Source organism: Cydia pomonella, chromosome 27, assembly GCF_033807575.1.
Source record: "Cydia pomonella isolate Wapato2018A chromosome 27, ilCydPomo1, whole genome shotgun sequence".
Lineage (NCBI taxonomy): Eukaryota > Metazoa > Arthropoda > Insecta > Lepidoptera > Tortricidae > Cydia > Cydia pomonella.
The window spans coordinates 9,573,341-9,586,861 of record NC_084729.1 but is presented as its reverse complement, the minus strand read 5'-3'; the positions used below and the strand labels follow the sequence as shown (position 1 = coordinate 9,586,861).

General features: G+C 37.8%; 1 protein-coding gene across 1 annotated transcript; it reads right to left on the bottom strand.

Annotated features, from left to right (window-relative positions):
- Positions 1 to 1,047: 1,047 nt before the first annotated feature.
- LOC133532551 (zinc finger protein 879-like) lies at positions 1,048 to 13,481 on the bottom strand. The gene is made up of 12 exons (XM_061871279.1): positions 13,138 to 13,481; positions 9,669 to 9,797; positions 6,872 to 7,609; positions 6,306 to 6,440; positions 5,893 to 6,020; positions 5,383 to 5,457; positions 4,593 to 4,722; positions 4,267 to 4,470; positions 3,877 to 4,020; positions 2,992 to 3,093; positions 2,485 to 2,583; positions 1,048 to 1,246 (listed from the first exon to the last, which is right to left on the bottom strand). Exons 1-12 carry the CDS (start codon positions 13,273 to 13,275, stop codon positions 1,067 to 1,069), a joined length of 2,202 nt encoding a protein of 733 aa, XP_061727263.1. The 5' UTR covers positions 13,276 to 13,481; the 3' UTR covers positions 1,048 to 1,066.
- Positions 13,482 to 13,521: the final 40 nt, after the last annotated feature.

Below are 13,521 nucleotides of genomic sequence, written 5' to 3'. Positions count from 1 at the left end.
CAGTACGTAACTAGAGTCTGTAACTTAGGTAAAAACTAATTCGTAACCAGTTTGCCCTGTCGCCATTTTGTAGGTAGTTGGTGTAGTAGGTAGATGTAGATCATATTTGGTAACCGTTGTAACGAGTAGCAAAGAGAAAATGAAAAAAAAAGATTAATTGACAAAAAAAATTTCTTGTAGTAACAGTAAATTTACTGCCATCTTTCTACAGACGGATAAAACTTTTAGAACGCCCTTTGACTGATCCTTATTCTTTCACAGTACAGTTAATATTTTTTTTGTCCCTTTACATCCCGATATCGGGCCCAAAATCAGCCCCGATACCTCGGCTAGGCCTGATATTCGTTATCCGTTTCACGGAAAAAATGTTTTATGTTTCATATTTTTGCATATGAATCATTTTTTACATTTCAAATTCTTACCGATGTGCTGATCTGCTGATATTTGGTGAAACAGAAAAATAATCTTGCTGGGGCCTGATAAAGTGTGGATGTAATGGCACTTAAAGTAAGTATACTTACAACTATAGCGTCTAGTATTTACGCAAAGGTCGGAGCGAGATAGAAGACAGGGCCTGCTACTCTCGCAAGCGTAGTGAGCATCTGCGGAAGAGTAATCCTATTCTCAACTACCCGTTTTGTATCCGGCAATAGAAAGCGAGATGGAAGACATGCTGTCGCGATCGTTAAGTTAAACTAAAGACTTGTTAAAAACAGGTCTGTCTGGCCTAGTGGGTAGTGACTCTGCCTATGAAGCCATTTGTCCCGGGTTCAAATCCTGGTAAGGGCATTTACTGAGTCTTGATCTTTGGGTACAACACAAGCCTTATTGAGCGTACTGTGGACTTGGTTAATTTGTGTAATAATGTCCTATAATATTTATTTATTACAAGACCCCCTCATCAATTTGAGCATTTTAGGCTCTTCAAACTCCATAACCCTTTGAGCGAGCATGTTTATAATTAAATAATAATCAACTTTTTTCGATATAGGGTTTATTTGGAACAAAAAAATCTATGAATTATTTTATATAATAAAACTATCAACAAAAAAATTCAAACGGAGAATCATTTATTTACTAAATTCGTCTTAGTATTCCGTTTGCGGCGGGTCCGTTTGCTGCAGTCCCGCTTGGGCCAGCCGGCGCCGCCGTGCACGGCGCGGAGATGCACCTTCATCGACGAACTTGTGGTGAACTTGTTCCCACACACCGGACAGGGGAAAGAGTCGCGTTTACCCAGATGTGCCTAGAATTGAATACATTATAAAATTAAGAATAGCTACTATGGGATCAAATAAACCCAAGAAATTGGGACGGGCCGTGACCTTGAGACCCGCCATTGGAATGCATGGTCACTTTTCAGAATATAAACGAAATCACAACTTGTCCCAAAAATGTATCTCATTTTTCCTTCAAGTTTTGCGAGTTACGAAAGCGTACGAAAATTTCATACGTTTTCGTAACTCTCGATTTTTAGGTAATTTTGTGAAATTTCGCTTATTTATACCGAACGAAATAGGGAACTCCGTCAATACATCAAAATTAATCGAAATATGATGAAAAACCCGACAATATAGTTTTCTAAATAAAAAAAATAAAATATTACAATGCCCATATTACAATGCATATATTACAATGTCATCTTACAAACACTACTAACACTCCAAGTAAGACCCTGTATGACCCTACATGTAGTTGTAGCCAGTGGTTGATGGGTGGAGAATGCCTTTCGGCATTAAGTTTAGTATTTGTATTTACATGTACTGTGCAATAATGTTTAAATAAATAACCATTACGCAATGTGTCGACGTATCTTTTGAAGCCCGTCTAGACAAGATGATCAAATTGACCAAAAATTGGCATCAATCTCATATACATTGTATAAATATTTTTAGCAATTAAGAACGTTGACATATAATATATTTACATTATATTTTTCATTTAAATTACTTTACAGATAAAGTTATTTATAACTTAGTGTTTTTGTACATATATTTGTTTTTTATTCATTTCGACAATACCTAGGTTGTCCCTAGCTATGTATACATTGACATTTTCTTTTTTGTCGTGACATTTCTTTATTTATTAATTTAATTTTTTTTTATATTTTTTGTTTTAATGTTAAGTTGACGATATTTTAGTGAAAGTCTTTGTTTTATCCTTTTGTGTAAAATACTGTGTCTTTTTCTTTAAGAAATAAATAAATCTAATCTAATCTATAGCGACCACATGTACACAATTTAAACATCGATTTAATATTTATGGTAATATTCGAGGGCTCGCCATTTTACAAACGCGCATTAAGCCGTCGAACATGAGCATTCTTGCATCAGCACCTCCTTTTGGTCGGTCATATCATAATCTTACAATCGAACCAAGTGGGAGCGTCAAAAGCCAATTTCGTAACAGGGTGGGGACTCTGTTTGAGTGTTTTAAAAACAATGTTAGTAATAATAATAATAGAGTTTAGGTTGGCACACTCACAACTTTGTAATGTCGGGTGAAGTTGCCCTTCAGTGTGAAGGCGTGCGGGCACTCGGGGCACTGGTACGGCTTCTCGCCCGTGTGGGACCGGATGTGATCCTGCATATACGATACAACAAGATAAATATTTTATTTAATAAACATAAAATATAAACTTAATGTGTATCTACTGTAACCTGCCTCGTATGGTAAGACCATCACGCTCGCTGCGTTGCCGCGCTGGATTATGATGGACTAGGAAAATCCCGGTGCGGTGATCAAGGCTCCTTTCGGGCAGTGGCGGACGATTACTTTACAATATATACGAAGTGAATAATTACAATAACATATTGAACACAATATTCAAAGCTAAGGATACACTATGGGACAAATGTCCCGCGACTCGTGTCGCCAGCGACGTCGGGTGGACATCGCTTGACATGTTTGGCAAGTGACAATCGACGCAAGTCTCATAATTTGCCTGTATCATAATGTCTCAAAAAATGTTTTGTTATTGTAAACACTTACCGTTAGAGTAGATGGCAACGCAAATGTTTTCGGGCAATGAGGACAGGCGCACGGCTTCACGGCGAGGTGCGTGCGTTTATGATATTCGAGAAGCGACGGGCTCTGTTACAAAATAGAATATAATATGTTGAAAACATTCTTGTGGTAATGTTTGCTTTGACCACAAAAGAAGCAAAGTGTGTACGAGTGTCAACTGAGGTTACACAAAGAGTAGGTGCCTAGTCGGTATTAATACTCTTCAATTAAAAATAAAAGTAAAGACAAATAGTATTTAAAGACAGAGGATACAAATTAGAGGAGGCCTTTACCCAATAAAGTGGGGTTCCTTCACATAAATACATAAACAAAAAACAAGTTTAAATATTTTCTAACCAAATAAGCTTAAAGAAGAAAATAGATATTATTTAAAATAAATTTAGAAATAGCAGTATGTACAAAAGAAAAATATTCCAAGTTTGTAAGTAATTGTTAAGGAAATAAAGAGGCTTTTTTATTTTATTTATTTATAATTAACGTTCGGCCAACACTGTTCATAGTAATGCTATGTAATTTTTTTTATAATCAATACAAACGCGAAGACATCTCAATATCTATTTACACTATATTTAGAAAATATAAGATTAGTTTACAATTTAAACCAAGGTTTTAATTTAACAGAAAATTGACCACACCTAATCAAATATATAGGTACTTATAGATTTACTGAACTTCATCTTTGTGTTCGGCGTTTTTATGATTTCAATGTAGACGCCTGATTTTTATAATCGGTTAATTTTCTAAATTGACAAGTGTCGAGAAATAATAGTATAGTGGTATTTAATATGTTTTTTTGTGGTATTGGCACATAGTCATATTCAAAAGCTTGATGTCACTCTAGTATTTCACCTGCACAGTATGACCGCACTGGTCGCACATGACCTGCTTCCGCCCCCTGATTCTTTTACGTGGCGGGGCCTGGTAGCGCTGCCCGAGGTGCTTGCGGAGGTTGTGTGTGTCGAATGCCGCCGCATTACTGAACGTTATGTCACACTGCAAGTAAATAAATAATCTTTATCGTGCACCATAAAATTTAAAATACAAAGAAAGTGAAATGCAAGTTTAAGACTGCAACAACACCAGCTCCGACACGGTAAAGTCCCCAACTCGTAACCACCAATTTTTTAACCATTTCGTAACCTCATTTAGTAACCAGTCAAAAGTCAGTGTTGCCCCATTTTAACATTAAAATTACACAAAGAGAACTCCTACAACTGTATGTAATTGCAAAGCTTTTACCCGTTCACAGTGACGGAACTCAGTGGGATGTACCACCCTCACATGCTCCTGTAGCGCCTCCTCGGTGGCACAGTTCTCGCCGCACTGCTCGCACGGCCGCAGGTCTCCCTCTCTATGCTCGCCGGCCAACTCAATATGTTTCTTCAGCACCTCTTCACTGTTGAACTTAGCCGAGCACATATTGCATACAAATTGAGACGATTTCTGAAAAACAGATTTGTGAAACACAAATATGTAAGTATTAGGAAAATCCAAATACGTTTGTTTAGCGGCTAGTGCAGTGCTAGAGATATTAATGACAAAAAAGGAGTATAGTTTGTTAATACCAAAGCATGTATCCGGTTCTTGTGTTGCTTGAGCCCAGACTTGCTGACGAACGTCTCGCCGCAGTCGACGCAGTCCACGTTCAGCTCGGGGTGCATCAGGCGCACGTGGGAGAAGTACGTCGTGCTATTTCTGAGGGGACAGAATCAATCGACTTTTTATCTAATTATTATTTTCGGCATGTTCCCAATATTTGTATGATATAGGAGGCAATAACCGTCGCCCAATAACAACCGCAACACCAGAGGAGCTGGAAGTGCTTTGCCAGCCGTTAAGACCGTAAGCTCTTTTCTTGAAGGTTGAAAGGACGTATCGGTCCGGAAATAATAAGTCCGCAGGTGACAGTTTATCCCGAAGTTTACCTGATACAGAAGTTAGCACTAAGCGGGTTCTTTGTTTGTACGTGTTTTTCACAACATAACGAAGACACGTGTTATCGGCTAGCCCGTAGCTCAACAAAAAATATTTAGGTACTATTTCGTAACCTTTGGTAACTAGCTACAGAATGGATAAAAAAATCATATATCACCAAATACGAGTACCCGTAACCATATTTCGTAACTAGTTATTAAATGGAAAATAAAAACGGTAGCAAGAATATTAAATTATAACACATCTTAAGCGGGTGCCGGGAATTCCAAGTTGTATTGTAAATTCACTATGATTGGAGTTATAGACAGTAATTTTTTCCACTTTATCCTTATTTCTGAACTCCCGACCTGCCGTTAAATTTTGCACCCTAGAGCCTGATGTCTGGTGGTACCTACTACTAATACTCTTAAGTACACTTACATGAAGCTCTTCTCGCAGTGCGGGCACTTGTAGGTCTTGCCCGCGTGTGTGGCGTGGTGCTTACTCGCTTGACTCCTGCGTCATATAACTCATGATATAAGTATGTATATGGATGAATAAATAATATTTATTGTCAAAACATTGGTCAGTAAACAGTGTATATCGCCTATTACACATAGTACAGGCTTTGGTTAGTTTGAGGCTGGGTTAAGTTATTTATTTATTACAAACATCACTCATTATTCAGTAATAACAATTTGTAATAGCCAAATATGTAAAATTGTAAATAAATGCCCTTACCTTCACAGGATACTTCATATGTTAGGTTTATAAATTATTATACTTATGTTGGCAAATCCAAAAGGATAAGGCAGACGGAGTGATTTCGTTATGGAATAAGCGCAGTCAGAACCGACCGTTGTCATGTAGCATATTTCGCAGGCGTATGTGTTCCACAGTGAACCCATACGCCCGCGAAACATGTTGAGTTTGGATATTACAATAACTAACGTATCCCTGGAGATGAAGTTGCACTGATTGCAAATGAACTTCATTCGGTGCCGGCCCTGGTGACTATTGAGTTGGCTGCGCCAGAGGAAACGCACAGTGCAGATGTCACACGAGTGCGGACGGCTGCTCTGAAATAAAATATTTATTTCAAATTGATTGTACAATAAATGCAAAAACTAAATGCACAGATGGCGAATTTTATGCCTAATTGAACAGTTGAATAGTCGTAATGATGATTGAACCTAATAAAATCCAATGCCGTAATTTCGATAAATATTGAACCGTAATTCCGGTGTCGAAATATAGTGAAATTCGAGCCGATGTTCCGGTATTTCGGTTTCAGAAAAATGTCAGGTGAATTCCGGTTTTCATGCCCTATACGAGAACTGAATGGTGGGTCAAAGCGGACTCACCGAGCTATGCCGGGCTCGGTGGTTGTTGTAGGTGGACTCCAGGCCAAACCCATTCCCGCAGTCCTCGCACTTGAACGGCGAGTCCAGGTATATCTGGGACTTCTTGCGCATTGCGATTTCTTCCAGTTGCTCTTCCTACACATGCATAAAAAATGTTAAACTAAAAGCTGATTATTAACACAAAAATTTGAATAAATTATGCTATATTATCAATTTTAACGTGTTGATTTGGCAAAGATCCGTCTAGATCTATACATATATAATATACCCCATACAGCCATAATAATTGCAATTTTTTGCAATATTTTAAACCAGTTAACCTTTTGAACGCCACGCCTATCGCACGCGGCGCGTAATCGTGAACCTTGTCAGTACGCATGAAGGTTGATATTGGGCTGTAGCCGCGCGCGTCATATGACGTCTTTGGCGGTCATAGGGTTAACCTAATTATAAAATATTTTTTTATAACCATGAATAAAGTTAAGTGTAATTATGTACTTTTTTAAAAAGTAAAAAGAGTTATAACAAAATAATAAAAACTAAAGTCTTACTATTCTTATTCTTACCTTGCTCAAAGTAACAGTTTTATGGTTAATAGTGCGCCCAAATTTAACTAAATTAAATTCAGGCAGAGAACGCGTATTTTTTCCCCTTTTTCTTTTCTTCGTTTCTACAGGTACTTCTTCAATTTCGTTGTAATCATCATTATTCCCAACACCATCATCAGCTTCATTAGTACCATTAAATTCAATTTTATCATCCTTCAATTCCATCGTCATTATTCTCATTATTTCTTTATTTTCATTTCCAGTTTTCATTATATTTTTATCAATATCCGTACCTTCATTGACCTGTCCCGTTTTTAAATTTTCCTCCACTTTAGTTTTAGTCTGTCGTTTTCTTTTTAAGTTCGTTTCAGTTTTCAAGATATTTTTGGTCTTTTTTGGAGTCTTGATATTTTTTTTGCTTTTTAAGACTTTTTTAGTTAACAAGACGTTTTTTAAAATTGATGTCTCTGTTTTTATCTCATCTTCATCTATCTTACTGATTATTTCATCTTTTAAAACGAGTTGCTCAGAATCATCATTACTGATTTCAATTAAGTCTTCTTGGATATCAGGTGCTATTACAAGAGAAACTTCATTGACTACCGGCATAATTTGTTCATTTACTATGTGTTCGTTCAGTATTTGTTTATTAAATAAATCATAATATGGGTTTAACTCTATAATTTCGAGTTCAGTTTGAGTTAAGTTGAGAGACCGGTGAGGGGTTTGGTATTTGCGAATATAATCTGTATCCAACTGAAAAGCATGAATGAAATGTTAACAGCACTGGAGTCTGTACGGAAAGAGAAGAGTCGTAGAATGTATTGGTTCCCGTATAATCCACAACTCTTTTCTTTCCGCACAGACTACTATTTATAAAATATATTGTAAAGGAAAAATTAAAAGTCAAGAGGCTTGCCTACTGTGGTGAATAAATAATATTGTAGTATAGCTTGCAAACACATCTGCTTGGTAAAAAATACTGTTTTAAGTTTTGAAGTTACTTTACAAGTTTCACAACATGTGTTCAGAGGATGTACATCATGACTTTATTTTGTACTGACCACCTGTCTGGCCTAGTGGGTAGTGGTAGTGACCCCGCCTATGAAGTCGATGGTGCTAGGTTCAAATCCTAGTAAGGGCATATATTTGTATAATGAGCATGGATTTTTATTTCCGAGTCATTGGTTTTTCTTTGTATTTATCGTTGTTTAAGTATCCATAATAACTGGGTAAGATGACAAAAATAAGATGGCGGGAATATTGTGTGACCTATCGAAAGCATTTGACGTCATCAGTCACGTGTTACTGCTCAAAAAATTAAATTTGTATGGTGTCCAACACAACGCTCACCAGCTGTTTACATCTTTTTTATCGGACCGCAAACAAGTCGTAACGCTACTTGCCGACGGCAAACCACTACAATCCGACGCAGGATCTGTAAATATCGGTATTCCGCAGGGTTCTGCTCTTGGAAATACGTTATTTTTGCTCTTTATAAACGACCTGCTATCGAATGTTGCAGCTGGTTTGCCCGTATTGTTTGCGGACGATACCACCGTGTTGGTTAGTACAGAATCTTACGACCAGCTAAGCCTAAAGATAAGTGATGCTTGTGCGCAGTTACAGACCTGGTTTTCAGCAAATGGGCTCATACTAAACTGTTCCAAGTCAAACGTGATGCTATTCTCTGGTCGGAAGATTCCACCATGCATGACCAGTAGTCCGATGCCAGTGTGCAATGAGAGTAGGTTCCTTGGGTTTATAGTTGACTGTAACCTTAACTGGAATCACTATGTTGACAGTGTCTGTGATAGGTTGGGTAGTGCAGTCTTTGCGTTGCGAAAGATGAAGCCACTTTTCTCGAAGGAAGCTCTAAAGCAGGTGTACTTTGCTCACTTCCATTCTATTATGTCGTATGGCACGCTCATTTGAAGTAACTCTACTGATGCCAGAAGAGTCTTCATAGTTCAGAAGAGAGCAATTCGTACACTTGCTGGAGTAAAACACAGACACCCATGTAAAGAACTTTTTATTTCGGAACGCAAAATGGCTCACTACTAACAACACCTCTTTGATGTAATGATATATGTCAGACATAATATTGCTCAATTTTCTCGTGTAGATTGTCCGGGAAAACAATTGCGTAACACAGGTCGTCTTAGAACAGTTCCTCGTCGCTTGGTGCTTTCAAAAAGGAACCCAAGAACAATCGGACCTACTTATTTCGAGCACCTACCTGCCGAGATACGAAACGAGTAATGCGACGTAAATTGAGAAACCTTTTGTTGGAAAACCCCCTGTACTCAGTAAATGAATTGACTTTTGATTCAGAAATTGGTTTATTCTTATTGTTTTTTATTGACATTGTTTTCTTTATCATAACGATGATCCTTATTGGGAGATACTATTTCATTGTTTTTTATATTGTTGTGTGTTGACGATTCTTATTGGGAGATATTATTTGTGTTCGTTTTTGTATTTTCGTAAGTTTTGACATTGTAAATTTATATTTTGGATTTTGTAAGTACCTACTTACTGTTATTCTAATTGTATTGACAATCCTTATTGGAGTTATAATTTTATTTCATTAGTATTGTTATTATTTTTATTTTATTTTGACATACTGATAGAAATTCTTATATTTCTGACATTAATGCTAATTTATTATGTAATTGTCTTTCATAAAATAAATAATCTAATCTAATCTAAGCCTTATTGAGCATATACTGTGGGATTTGGTCAATTTGTGTAATAATGTCCTATAATATTTATTTACTTAATATTATTTATTTAAAAAAAAAACAATAATTACCGCCCCCTTGAGCAGCGCGGGTGTGAGTAGTTCCATAGTGCGGAGACACATGTCTCTGAAGGACGAGCATTTGAGGAGCAGCACGAGGCAGTACGCGCACAGGTACTGCGGCAGGCCGTCTCTGGACACCTACAATCATACATATATAACATTTCATAAATCTACAAATATAGTTGTTTGTAACAACATTCTGGCATTGCCACTATCAGACGAGGAGTTAACCAAGGAAAATGAGCACAAAGTCAACCAATAAAGTATGGAGAGAAGTATGCTGAGAATAAAACGAAGAGATCGATGCAGACTCACAGACATTACTCGTAGTAAAACGACCAAAATAAGAGATGTTTCCCAGAAAATTCGAACACCAAAATGGAAATGGACAGGGCACATGATGCGCTCACAAAAGGACAAAAGATGTCACAGAATGGTACCCAAGAGGAGAGAAAAGACCCCAATGCAAACCGTATAAAAGATGGGAAGACGACTTTCCTGAAGACTGGAGAAGACTCAAAAAACCGCGAGGAGTTGCGCCGCCTGGAGAAGGTCTATGTCAAGGACAACCTGACAAATAAAAAGAAACACAGAAAGAGTAAAAACATAAAGAAATAAAAAAAGGATACTTGTATAATTTTAAAAGAAAATGTAAAACTAAGTATTCAGGAATAAAGGCTATTTCAATTCAATTCAATTCAAAGTAGTGTAGGTAATAATGTACGAAACGCCTCTTCTTTTCAATAAGGATAATAATGTATAGTTTAAAAAACACTAGAAAAACACGCTTTTTAGGGTTCCATAGCCAAATGGCAAAAAACGGAACCCTTATGGATTCGTCATGTCCGTCTGTCTGTCCATTTTTTATGGTGTAGGTTGCATGGTGGTTTGTTATAACCTTGAAACTTGATCGTGTTCAAAGTCCATTACGTGAATTTTCTCACAAGTGCAAACACGACTATGATACGATATTCCATCATGGAATGCCAGTGCCTATCTTCCGGCTTCATCATCAGACCTTGAAACCTAATCGTGGTCAAAGTTCATTACAAGACTTTTCTAACAAATCCAAACACAGCTATGATACGATGTTCCATCATGAAGTTCCAGTTCATATCTTTCGGCTCCATCATCAAATCAGTTCGACAGTGCCATATTATTGTATTGTCATCAGAACTACATATAGCTGCCAATTTTCATGACGCTACGATCCTTGGAAGATGGTAAATTAGTTACCTTAGATTCCATTTAGTTAGTTACATACAGGTTGACCTAATAAAAGCGTGTTAAAAAAGACATATTAACATTGATTTAGAACTCATAGCGGAGAAATATTTCCTAATGCATGGATACCCATCCATCTATCCAACTATTTCTTGTTGTTGTTGTGCTTGTCAGCCAACAGAAAAAACAACATAAGCAGATTAAACGGTTTACCATATTTCAGTAACACATATATTGTTTGAAAGAATGGAATGGAATAGAATAGAAAAGCGTTTATTGCAAAACCATCTACCAACAGCACCACATTAGTAAAAAACAAGAGAAAGAAAGAAGATCTAATACAGTTATACCTACTTGTAACCTATCATCATCATCATCAACATCATATCAGCCTTTTATCGCCCACTGCTGAGCATAGGCCTCTCTTCCAGTACGCCAAATGGGTCTAAAATCTTTAAGGGCACTGGGGTTGGAAACTTTTGGCAGAGGAATGACATAGGCGTTAGTTATAACAGGCTTTATAAAAGGGAGAATACATTCTAAAATGGTTTTTTTAACCTCTTCATCTGTGGCTGGGGTAAGAGAGAAAGTGTTTGTAGTAAAACAAGGCAGGGCACTAATTTCAGCAATACTAAGAACTATAGTAATAGGGTCTAAGGAAGAAGGTTTTGCAAAGTGGGAATTTAGATCATTTACCGAAAAAACAGAAGAAGTTAACTTCAACGGAGATTTAACTACACCAATCGATTTGAGAAATTTCCATGTCTCAGCTGATGACATGGCGATGTTGCGGAATGTGGAATGAATTTACGTTTAGCTGCTCAAACCATCTGGTTGCATTTGTTTCTGGTAGCCTTATAAAGGCACCAATTCTCCTCGCAACGGTCACGCTTAAATTTGCGAAAAACCCTATCTCGCCGTGTCATCGCAATAGGCACCTCTCGCGTGATCCACGGCACCGGAGGCCTCTTCAACCGTACTGTGCATATAGGTGCATGAATGTCAAAAAGCTTAAGAACAGATGAGTTAAGGGCCAACATCGCTCCATCAACTGACGGAGCTGACAACGTCCACGACCAATCTGCCGTGCATGCGTCCCTCTGTAAGGCTTGAATGTAAAGTCTGGCATAACTGCAGAGTTGTATCGTCATGCGCTGCAACTTTGGAGGACGAGGACGTGAAAAACCTGGAGCCGGCAGTTGGCCAACTTTGTTTAAAAAAGACAATAATAAGGTCCAACAAGGAGTCAGTTGGCATAAGGGGAAGCGCAGAGAGATCAGCAGACTCAATGATGGCATTAAGTTTGCGCGTCTTAATGTTGTTCTTTAAAAGGTCAGTATTAAAATCGCCCATGATTATCTGGTGTTCATATTCAACACTAAGAGAGGCAAGAACAGTTTCGAGATCCATGAAATAGTCAATGCGAGGTGGACACTACACCGAGTGCGGCCTTAGTCTCTCCAATATTTATTTCAATAATTAAATATAATTAATAGAATCAGGCGTTACTTTGCGGAAATCCATGCTAATTAAAGCAAGCAATTTAATATTACTTTGCTAATCCGCGAGAAAATAACGTGTTAGTCAAACAGTGCTAACCCGTTATACTTACTTGCGTATTTTTACATGCAATTAATATTTCCCACCCTCCCACCGCAAAAATAAATACGCAAATAAATATAACAACCCACCACCAAAAGTACAAAACTCGACACGTGTTTCGCCTCTCTACGAGGCATCCTCAGGATCCCTCCTCCTCCTCCTCCTGAGAGGCGAAACACGTGTCGAGTTTTGTACTTTTGGTGGTGGGTTGTTATATTTATTTGCGTATTTATTTTTGCGGTGGGAGGGTGGGAATATTAATTGCATGTAAAAATACGCAAGTAAGTATAACGGGTTAGCACTGTTTGACTAACACGTTATTTTCTCGCGGATTAGCAAAGTAATATTAAATTGCTTGCTTTAATTATAATTAAATATTCCATGGACCCCGTAAACTGAGATGGAGAAGAAGAGACTACTTTGTAAGGAATATTGCTGTGAAGGTATATGGCAACACCGCCGCCACCTTTACCAATGCGGTCGTTCCGCACCAGCACAAAGCCGGGTAGACTGAAAGACGTGGAATCGAGGGTAGGCTTGAGCCATGAAGTTTCTGGAGAAACGCACAGTTGAGGGCCGCCAGCCCTCTAAGCGTAGTTCTAATGTATACAGTTTTATAAAGGCCAAGGTATAATTGTTAGCTAATACTTACAGTAGTCCCAGAGATGCGAGTAAAGGTATCGGCGAGTTTATAATCATGAATATTGTACAGTCTACAGTCCGTCATTAAACAAACTCGGCAGCATTGCAACTCGTGCTGCAGTATCGAATTTATTAGTGTACTATCCATGGACGAATAGTCGTTTCACAGCCTGAGTAATATGGTTAATTTGCTTTTATTTTTTGGTAATAATTAATACTGAAAAACAAACGCAGCTTATCAGCTATGACCAAACCAAAGGCAATGTAAGTGTTGACACTGACACTGCTGCTAATGTCACAACTACAACTGTCACAATAATTCGTTCGGAAACCAAAGACACAGACGTAACAGACGTGCGTACCGGACGTAACCTTTTCAGCCAATCTGATAAAA